This window comes from Pholis gunnellus, assembly GCF_910591455.1.
Source record: "Pholis gunnellus genome assembly, chromosome: 21".
Lineage (NCBI taxonomy): Eukaryota > Metazoa > Chordata > Actinopteri > Perciformes > Pholidae > Pholis > Pholis gunnellus.
Genome location: NC_136548.1, coordinates 16985320 through 16996456, shown reverse-complemented (window position 1 = coordinate 16996456; position 11137 = coordinate 16985320). Strand labels below are relative to the sequence as shown.

The following is an 11137-nucleotide window of genomic DNA, read 5'->3' as shown; positions in this document are numbered from 1 at the left end:
TTTGCCGCTGCGACCCCCAGACAGGAAGACTTCACTGAAGTGGCTGACCTGGGACAATGTAGTCCAACCAGACAGGACTGCCTGGTGGTTAATAATACTGAGTCAGACATCTTGTTTATGTCAATGTCTCGTATTTACATGGAGGGGGCTTTTATGTTAGCAGCAAAGTGGCGTATCGAACTTGCTCGTAGTGTTTTCAGGTCAACACGGAAGCAAAAGCGAAAGCGGTTAAACACGCATCAGGGGTGAAAAGGTGACATCTTGATGCCCCCACAGACATCGTAACCCCATCCCATAATGAAAATAAAATAGTAAAAAGAAAAGTACGAAGAGAAGTAGGCTACTGTGACTAGTGGCTAGTCACTTTTATATGACCATATGTGACTCTTATTCCGACCGCACGGACAATCTTTACTTATACACCAGTAGTACAAGTGTCAAAGACACAAACCTCCCGCTGGGGACTGAAACCAAAATGCTATGATGCGTTTCCATTCACGTCCTCGTCTTCTACACGACTCGCTGCTGTAGCTGACCTGGAACCCGGCTCCGGTGTTTCATTGGCGGTCGCCATAGTGTGACCGACTCAATAGCATATGTTGCTAACGGTGTTGGGCTAGCAACTGGACTGGAACTGACTTGGTGGGGCAGAGGGACAATTCTGGGAGTCTTCTGAAGCGCGCTGTTGGATTCACCATGAACTTTGCCAAAATAGGGAGAAGCCAGCTTAAAAGAGTGCAAACCGTGTTGATATCTACACATCCAGCAGACACAGAGCAACATTAGCGTTAACTTAAGAGTCTCTTTGGCTGCTACATGCTCCACTACGTTCACCGGCTGAATAAAGTTTGGTGCTGAGAAGGTGTAAAGTGAATTAATCAGAGGTTTTTTCACTGAAAACAGCCGTCTGCTTCAGCTAAAGACGAGCTGGATGAGAGCCGTGAGAATGAAACAAAACAAAAGTGTTGACGCAAAAAAACCAAAACAATGCTTAAAGACGCTAAAACACTTCGTCCAGCTGAGGGGAACTCAGTCGGGCGATAATTCTCTGTGGGTTCGTCACTACGACCTCTTTGACGTCACACAAGTCATTTGATCCATTGTTTGTATAAATAAATTGATGAGTGCAGCTTTAATGTTCGTCGTGATGAGCTTTCCTGCTGTTTCTCTGGCTCTGGTATAGAAAGATGACGTCACCATGATTAAAACACGCCTTCAAAGCTCTGATTGGTTGGTTGGAAAAGAAACAGCCACCAACGAACACAACACCAGACGGGTTTGAATCGCTACAAAAATAAAAAATATGGGCGTCATATCTCTGGGGCGAAAATACATTAGCACGCTTAAAGGAACATGCAAGTACACGGACACACATGCAGGATGTATTACTTTTGATGTCAGCTGCCGACATCAAAAGCAAAATGGGAGCAAACTTCTCCTCGGTTATCACTTTCGTAGCACTTATAACGTCTGACCTAAAAGATCTCCACGTGATGAAACCGCCATCCCATAATGCACACATGTACCTGCTGTCTCAATCATTGCAGGGTGGAAGAAATTATCAAGATATTTTTCCCATCATTTTGCAGCAGATGATTTATTCTATTTGCAGAAACAGGCAACATCTGTGTTTTATCAATAACATTCAACATGTATAAAAAAGAATAGTAAAAAAAAATGCTTGACAGATTAGAAAAAAAAAACTATATTCTAGGAAAAAAACTGACAAAATGAAGCAGAAGTCATCTGATTGTGAGGCACTTATGGCTTGGCAACACTTGTGCAGTCTGAGTTTTCCCAGGTGGTTGTAGTCAAGCGTCAAAAAGGCCGAGATTACAATATTGGAACCAAAGGAGATGCTCTCAAACACAATCACATCACTGGTCTGATGTGTCATCACCGGCCTCAGAGCTGCTATCTGGACTTCGTCACTGATCTACAATGACCGATAAGTATCATCTCTTAATATTTAAAAAACACAGTCAATGCAACAAGAGGAGGCCTCTTGAACGGAGTATTTATCAAAAAAAGTGTATCGAAAATGCAGTTCGTTGTGGACAAAAATCAACTATTTACAACAGCAAAGAAGATGCTCGTTGATTTCTTCCTGTGGTGATAAAAAGAGTTGTTTGATTCCTGCAGTTGCATCGTGCTGCGTTGGTGTCCAGTCGACCCCAAGTCTCTCTCTGTGTGTGTGTGTGTGTGTGTGTGTGTGTGTGTGTGTGTGTCATCTCCTTTTTCATAACGCCGTCCCCCCTTTTGTTTTGTTCATTCAGAGCTGGGCGACGCCGCCGAGTCTATGTCCTCATTTTCCTGGTCGTTGGGCGAAGACGACTGTCCTCCCTTCACTCTCTTCCACTTCATCCTCCTGTTCTGAAACCACACCTTCACCTGTTGGGACAGAAGTGAAGCAAACGCTGCAGTTTCAAAGTGCGTTTCTTGATTTTTGATAAAGACTTGTGTTTGAAGATCATGATGTTATCAGCGTACATGGATAACAATCGATAACCAGACAAACGGCCTCAAGATCAACTTATGTTGTTGATTGATTGATTCGTGGAGCCACAGAAAATATATCTGCAACTACTATATTAATCTATTAATTGTCAATTATTTTTGAAGCAAAAATCCACTGGTTTAAAAAAAAATATCTTTAGGTTTTGGACTGTTAAAATATAAAACAAGCAATTTGAAGACAAAATCATTTTTTCCCCACAACTTTCTGACATTTTATAAGATATTATTGGACGATAAAAGGCTTTATTGATGGGAAATGCTGTTGTTGCAGCAGCACAACAACAGAAATAAATACAGTTTAGTAGGAAGAACTAAAACTACAAACTATACAAGAGCAATTAAAAAGACAGTTGCCAGGTTAAAGTAAAGGTATTATATATATGTACATGAAGACTAATACATCATTTGATTAAGTAATGATAATAACCATTAAATGAGAAAATAATTGTCAGATGAATCATTAAATGAAAACAATCATTAGCTGCAGCCATTCTGGTATATTACTAATTAATACTGTGTGTTAAGCACCCAGCATAAGGAGTTTACACAATAAGAATCTATTCTAGATAACGCTCAGATACAGTGCAGAATTATTCCACCAAATATGAACTTGTAACATAATCACTGTGGCTTTTTCTCTCTGTGTTGCAATTTTTTAGCAGAATTTACAACGTGGTCAGCGGAAAAATAGACAAATAATCCCCCACAAATCTCCCAGCGCGGTATGTTAACTGGCTCAGTTTGCGTTGGCCTCGCAAGAAGCATGAATTTGTCGGTGCAAAGCTCTCGGTTCTGGCTCGAAAAATCTCTGCAAATGCAGGCAGAGAGTATCGTATGGTACAGTGGGTCAAAGGAGTCAACTATCAGGATGTCGGCCTCCACAGGATGTGAGTTTACAGTGTGGATGGTGCTCATCTGTGTCACTGCACCGCTCTGAAATGTGAATGATATCATGCTTCAGCTGTCTGGCCAAGAATAGCAGCGCAAACATACACTTCCTGAAAACTACAGGGGAAAATAGGGCAAAAAAAACCCACAACCGCGGGTTGAAGTCTGTGACTGAGAACGTTCACTCGAGATTTTATGAATTCATAAAATAATGTGACAGATTAACACCGAGACAAAGCGATGTCAGGATAAATCTGGGGCCACGTTTGATGTAACAGATGAAGTGAGGAGAATGTTTCACTAACTGACTGAGGCTGCTGTTATTCTATATATTCTTTAATTGTCAACAAATCCCACGAAAAGTCCTAAAACAACAAATAGTCCATTTGCTCACACATCTGTGGCTCAGGCCTGCCTGAAGAGGAAACAGTGCATTTGTTGGGAGACTATTTTCAGCAGCGGATTAATAAACATGTGGTGATCTACTGAGTATTTAAATTAAACTACATGTTCAAACACTATTAAAGCCACACTGGGACATGTTCCTTCACTGTGATGGACAACTATGGAGCTCAACGGCCCAGAGGAGGAGGATGCGTCCGGCTTTGGATGTTAATGGTTTGTTAGTCTGATGCATTTGTTGTTGGGTTTGGTCTTTAAATGGGATTTGTTGACACGAGAAATATAGAATATCTTCAGCCGTATATCTTTTAAGCAAACACAACCCATTAAAACCGGTTGTGTTATGTCAAAAACCAGCAACACTGAACTCCAAGCTCTTCGTCTCAGTTCATGAAAAAGTGACATTTTTGAGAGACACGATTGAATTCAATTTAAGTTTTAGGATGACTCTAGCAGCTCAAGGACTGACCTCTGCACCCCCCACTCAGCATCCACTAACCCCCCCCCCCCAAAATGAATCTGCTGCCAGATACAAAAGCCTCTTTAAGTTTTTTCTTCACATTGTGGTCGACTGAAGGGACGGCGAAAAAAACGCCAAAGCGTGGAGGATGAGCTGGAAAAAGCCGACCAGTTGCAGTGGGACTTCTGAGTAAAGATGGAACCCGGCTGTGTGAGTGTGTCCGTCCATACAGAAGTGTATACTATATGTGTGTGTGTGTAAGTGAGTGTGTGTGTGTGTTTTTTCTGGAGGTCTGGGAAATAGATTTGAGGAGCAGACGGCAGTATGTGTGGTCACTGTGGCACCGTGGCCTCATTAGGAGGAGCTGGGACACCGGGGCCTGACAGACAGACTTGAGGTTTCATCCAGAAAGCATCGACACATGTTCGCCCGATTTTCATCGAGTCTGGAGCTGCCGCCCACTCATTAAAGCCGCACGTCACTCTGCTCCAACCGCAGCACGGAGAAACATCGTGGAAAAAACGGTTCATTATGATCTAGATGCATCTATGTGCGCGGATACATATTGCACAGTGGAAGGAGAGATATCGACGACGCTGTGGATGCCGCATATTTTAAATAAGTGACGATAAACTCATTTGTTTTATTAATATTAATGTTTTTGTATTTTATTTTTCTGTTTTTTTGGGGAAATCTTTTGGGACTTTTGCTGGTGGATTAGTATGAAAATAAATAATCAGTAGCTGAACTAAAATATTTACTTTTAGAAACACATTTATTTCCATTTGCTTCAGTATTTGTCACATAAACCTTTTTCTGATTTATTTGTATTTTTTGCAAAGATTCTTTCACAAACAAAAAGTCCAAAATCAGAGATTAGTTTTTATCTAAATGCGTCCTCAGAAATAACAGTTAAACAAAAACATATTTCATATATTTGACTAACACAGAGTATTATATGTATCTCTATGCTACGTGGCGTACCTGTCTCTCTGTGAGGTCCAGGTTGACGGCGATCTCGTAGCGCCGCAGCCGGGTCAGGTAGTTGTGGTGGGTGAACTCGGCCTCCAGCTCTCTCAGCTGCTCCTTGGTGAACGCCGTGCGCTCTTTACGGGCCTTGCAGCTGGAGTCCACCTTAAAACTGGACTCCTGGATATCTGGGAGGGGGAAACACAGAAGGAAATGCATTTCATGCAGATTAAAAGGAGTGCGTTTGGGATCTCTATTTGTACTTTTCAATCACATTTGTTTTAAATATGGAACGACTAAAGTCAGATTTGTGACCAGCCTCTCGTTGACTATTAAATAGCCCTGAAGGACCTTTTCAACCAACAAACCACAACTCCAAAGACTCTTTACTGGGAGGCCCCTCATATAGTAAACACCAAAACCAGCACTTTAAAAAAGAGACCACCATGACCTGAGCTCACACGGGTCCCGTTCACCTGCAGCGAGTACGCATGTGCATCTCTGCACCAGCGTGCATGTTATCAATGCACACGCTCTGCCTTCATTTGTTTGTTTACACATTTTTAGACCAAACTGATGCGTCCGAGCGTTGATTCATGACCCGTGTGTGTGTGTGTGTGTGTGTGTGTGAGAGCATTGTCGGCACAGGGCAGGGCCCACCAAACCAGCCACAGAGGGACCGAGTTAGGGGAGGAATGCAGCGGAACATCGTTAAAGCCTCTAACAAAAGAACAAAGGTGCGGATGTGTCCAGGTCTGACTGCTATACGTGTGTGTGTGTGTGTGTGTGTGTCAGGGGAGATTTCCCTCTGGAGCAGATTCACATTAACTCATCTCAACATGACAGCGAATACATCAGGACGAAGATATCTCTATGAAGGTGGCGGTCAGCTGTATAAGGGGCGACCGGTAAATGTGGTTTGAACTACGCTGACATCGGTTTCACTGATTATTTAAGCTCTTATAAGACAAAAGTCACGGTTTTATTGCTAAGATTTATAGATCCCTCCCTTGATATATTCCTAGGAAATGTTAACATTTTAAACCTGATTTACCAGGATGAATATCATTGAAAGCTGGTGGATTTAACTCCCAGCAGAACCTCTCTTGTGTATTAAAAAGGGAAAAGACTTTTTAGTGGTAATAATTGAGCGCTGGTAGCGACACTAGCAGCTGATGTAATCTCTAGAAAATGGTTCTAATTTGTCAAAGTGAGAAGTTTTTGCTCGGCGCTTGCCAGAGCAGCGGGCCAGGATGTGAAATGGACTGCTGTACCTGGGCCAGATGTGACTGGGCAGACCAGGACATGTGTGTGTGCAAACGCCTGATGTGTGTGTGCTGGAATACCAGTGTGTTATGCCAAAAAAGCCTTCTTATTGTTGTTAAAGTGTCGCGCTGCCCTGAGTGCTGCTGCCTGGCCGCGTCAGGTCTGGTCTGGGAGCTGCGTGAAGCAGGTTTTCGTTAGACCGAACACCTGGCGGGGCACAAACTGGTTCCCACTAAACAGGCCCCCCAATAAATATCCTGCACAGCCAGAGACCGTAAACTTGCAGGGAGAAGGCTTCTGCACCCAGCAGGGTCCCCAAAAGACAAACAGCATTTGGTGCCTTTCTTTTTCGGGGTGGACGGTGCAAAAAGTAGTTTGTCTTCATCAGGACTGAATTAAAGCTGTTAAGTGATTGTTTTCAATTAAAAACCGCAGGTGAAGACTACAGGTGTGACTGATCGCATGATTTGTGGCTGTAAAAGTGGGAGTCAGGTTGTTTTATTTGTAAAACTTTATTAAAACCTCGTTATCTATCATTTGTAAGTTGAAGTCGATTCATAAATGGGTTATAACACATCATGATGTATTTATAAGCAGGTATAAGGACATTTTAAAGCTTATTAGTGTGAAAGGTAATGCATGCTCGGCAACATAAATGAAATATGATGAATTGTCTTCAATCACATTTATTAAGACTTTTAGACCCACGTGAGAATGATATGTAGACGTATACAAACAGTTAGTAAATGCTTTATAACATACTGCTCTTATGTGTAATAATGCTATGTTACTGTGCATTAGTTTAGTGACAAATACATTAATAAACATTTAAATATGCCAAATAATCTGAATTTTAAAAAGTCCTTGTATTTGCTATATTTATTAAAGTGTTATAAACCATTTATTAAGTGTTAATATTGTTAATAAATATTTAGTAGTAGGTAAAAAGTGTTACCGTTTCCTTATATAATGAATTTTCCTAATTGTTTTAAATTGTGGGCAGATTACAGACAATTCAATATAATGAAATTAATAATATCTGCTTAATCACAGAGAGTTTGTATCTATGTTCCTGTTTTATATCGTGCTGTGTTATAAAATGAATTATCAGTCAAACTTTGGACTGAAGTCGATAATCAGGCACCAGCTGGAGTTTTAGGTTTTGGAAACACTTTCCCATATCTGAATAAATACACACGGACACGAGCAGCCTGTGCAGCGGCTCCGTCTGTAACGTGAAAGCCTTCGGGGCATTTTCCTAATACATGTGCTCGTCCACCGGCGAGTCGATACGAGGCTGAATGCTGCTGCTGCTGGAACCGAGAAGCGATGTAGTGGTCAGACATGTTGCATGCACTCAGTGGGAGATTGTGTTACGGCTTAACGACAGGAAAATGTCAATGGATAAGAATGTAAAAAGTGGGCTCGCAGGCGAAGTGATTTTACCAGACGTGGTCTGGCATGTTTTCAGCGTAGTGAGTGGAGGTTACAATAAGGTAAGAGAGGGAGGGGGCGGTGGGTGGTGTGTGTGTGTGTGTGTGTGGGGGGGGGGGGGCTGTACTTCCCCCACCATCCCCTTCAATTAGGCCGTTGCAGACATCGGTCATGTAGGTTTTTTTTTTCCCCCCCAAATAATTATCGGTGCTCTTTAGAATCAGAAACGGTTTGTTACGTTTGGACAAGAAAAGATAATCACGATGAAGCACTCGATGACAATATCTTGAAGTGTATCTTCTCCACCCAGCTAGTGAGTGGAGTAAAATAAACACCAGGATTTGTAGAAACTGAGTCACCCAAAGAGCCCAAACCTCATGTAAAATATATACAGAAAGGTTTCTCTGAGATTAAAGTTTTACCAGAGATTACATGCATTTCTCCAAAAGTACCAATTTGGAATATTTATTGCTACATTTTTCTTTCTTATTAGGCGTAGAAGTGCAAATGCCCGTTTGCATAAATCACCGTCTCTGTGAGGGGAACAGAGTTTGAAAGGCTGACATTTCTCTTCAGTTAAGAAAAACGTTTTTTCGCAGATGAAAAGCGAACGTTCCAGATGTGCTGGACGTGGATTTATCTTTGACTCTGCCAGGGAGCAATTCTGCACATTCAAAACTTTTACACCTTGAGTTTAAATATAAACATTTACTTTATTCCGTCGCGCTCCGTGTTGTTGTGTCACGTGTGGAACTTTTTAGGAATGACTTCCGTCACGGATATCGGTTACTTTTGCTTCCTATTAGCGAGTGTGAAACACGATCGGGGGAATAAATTGTGCTGTAATCCAAAAAGCACACAATGATACTATTGCAATGCTCACAACACAACTATGGGCGGAAATAAGGAAACATGAACTCGAGTCGTTTGTGGAAAAAAGAAAAAAGCAGAGAGCATTGCTGGAAATAGCATGCAATAGAAGTATTATCTTCCTTTGGCTCAATGGTTTGGTGAAGCAACATGATCACTTTTTCTTTTTCATAGTTTTAGGTGAAAAAAGTTCACAATTCCCAAAAAAACTGCAGCAGGATTGAGGATAAATATAATCCACTAAAATAAATAATAAAAACGGTCTGAAGCACCTGCGACGCCTGACTTTTTTTTTAACCGTCATCTTGAACGTGGCCGCTCTGTCATCAAACAATGGTCTTATTTCCAACGGATGCAGGAGCGCAATGAAACGTTCACTCGTCCCCCGTTAATCATTTCGGTCTTTTTTTGAACAATAAGAGGATGCAACTGCTACTTGGAAGTGTGCGTCTCCAACACAGAAGTCTCGTCACCTACTCACCTTTCACATAGCGATCCGGTGAGAGCGCCGCTTTAAGGGGCGAGTTGATGAGGAAATAGAGGGAGAATTTGTGTCCCTGCCAGCTGTGATACAGGGCAGGGGGAGACATTCTTAACCTCGAGGTACTTAACATTTTGCTGCACTTAAAAACAGAGATTTCTTTTACACCTGCGTGCAGGTTCGTTATTAAAAAAATCATGGGATTACTATGTATTTTTCATGTGTATTCTTTGCTGCTGTCTTTTCTTTTTCTTTCCACCGTATACAGAAAAAGAAGAATGTGCGCTGTCATTTTTAATGCTCCCACATGTGCATTTCATTACTGCACATTTTTCCTTTTCTAAGCCTTTAGATGCTCCTCTTTCCCCGTAAAAAAACCCAAACACACTCCAGCTGACTCCCATCCATCCCGGCGACTCACCTGTGACGTCTCTCTTCCTCTTGTTGGAGCTCTTCTTGTCAGAGTCGGCGGACGTCGCGCTCTGAGGCGAGTACTCTCCCTCCAGGCAGCCGGGCACGGCCCCCGGGAGCCTGTCTGCCCCTACACTGTCCAGCTCGGGCCCTCCGCCTCCGGCGCCGCCTACGGGCGCGACGATGGCCGGGCAGGCCTCGGGCGCCCTCGCCCGCGTCTCGCAAGGGTTGAACTGCCAGTCGGCCCTCTGGTAGCCCCCCTGCTGGCTCTCTTGGTACTGTCGGTCGTCCCGCGGGTAGGCGGCGTGCGGCACGGTCGGCACCAGGCAGGAGCTGGAGAAGTCCGTGTAGGCCAGGAAGTCGGGCTTCTGGTGGAGGGAGAAAGAGGCCTGCTGGTAGGGCAACTGCAGATTGGCCCCCGAGTGGGGGTTCCTCATGCAGCCCCAGATTGGGCTGCTGGGGTGGGCGCTCCGCATGCAGCTGCTGGCTGGCTGATCCATGACGAGGCAAGAATCACACGATCTTAATCAACGTCTTGTTACGAGTCTTTTTTGCTTTGCAGAGGAGTTGGAGACCTCCCCTCCCCTAACTGATAAGCGAGCAAGGACTGGAAATCTGTATCTGTGATAGGTTCTTGAGAAACGTCCCACTTCAGCCGACTAAATGCACATCATCGTCTCGCTGCATCCACCTCAGGAACACTCACTTCTGTCAGAGACCGCCGACTCTTCCACAGCCCGAGAACGCGTGAGGATAGACGTCTTCCTGTGACAGCTCTCTCTCTCTCTCTCTCTCTCTCTCTCTCTGGGAGTGTGTGTGTGTGTGTGTGTGTGTGTGACGTCCTCTGGAGCCTCCGGTCCTGACACACTCTCACACACTTTCCCTCACTTGTCCTGCTCTCTCACACACACACCCTCTTCTCCCTGAACTGGCTTTGTGGCTCGACGGGAGAGCTGCATCCGCAACTGCATGACTCCCCTCCTCGGGCTGGCTGTTTTCACAACTCTTCTAAGGCATTCTTGACAAGCAGAGAACCTCCTCCTTTTTTAAAACATATAGGTGGGAAAAGAGTGGCAAGTTTATGGAGTGTAACGTGAGATCGCAGGGGAGGAGCCCTGCCGGCCACATGTTGGTAGTACCCTCCAACCAACCCTGCCTCATCAACTATTAATCACGCCGGGGAAATTTTATACGCACATCTAATGGGCTTTCCAGACGCGGGGCTTTTTTAAAGGGACATTGTCTGTAAAATATAAAAGCGAGCATCCACCCACACGAGAGCCGGGGACCCCCGACTTATTTCGTCTCCTTAGCGCTTTTCTGACACCCAATTTAATCCCCTTTTTTTGACCCTTTAGAGGAAAGTTAACCCTAAACCCTTTCCCTCCGCACCCCTGATCCCCGCCTGTCCTCTCCAATCTGAAAAGTATTTTTCTTTT

At 43.7% G+C, this 11137-nt stretch overlaps 1 protein-coding gene across 1 annotated transcript; it reads right to left on the bottom strand.

The window, feature by feature from the left end:
• Positions 1 to 1684: 1684 nt before the first annotated feature.
• On the bottom strand, positions 1685 to 10586 carry meox1 (mesenchyme homeobox 1). Its single transcript, XM_079183222.1, has 3 exons — positions 9709 to 10586; positions 5252 to 5424; positions 1685 to 2391 (listed from the first exon to the last, which is right to left on the bottom strand). The coding sequence occupies exons 1-3, from the start codon at positions 10196 to 10198 to the stop codon at positions 2269 to 2271; spliced, it is 786 nt and encodes a 261-aa protein (XP_079039348.1). The 5' UTR covers positions 10199 to 10586; the 3' UTR covers positions 1685 to 2268.
• Between the last annotated feature and the right edge of the window lie 551 nt (positions 10587 to 11137).

Excerpts from the sequence above, each read along its gene's own strand:
- meox1 (XM_079183222.1), bottom strand. The coding sequence starts at position 10,198 with ATGGATCAGCCAGCCAGCAGCTGCATGCGGAGCGCCCACCCCAGCAGC. Across the intron at positions 5,425-9,708 it reads GAGGAAGAGAGACGTCACAG|ATATCCAGGAGTCCAGTTTT; the intron begins GTGAGTCGCCGG and ends TCCCCCTCCCAG. Across the intron at positions 2,392-5,251 it reads TGGACCTCACAGAGAGACAG|GTGAAGGTGTGGTTTCAGAA; the intron begins GTACGCCACGTA and ends CTGTCCCAACAG.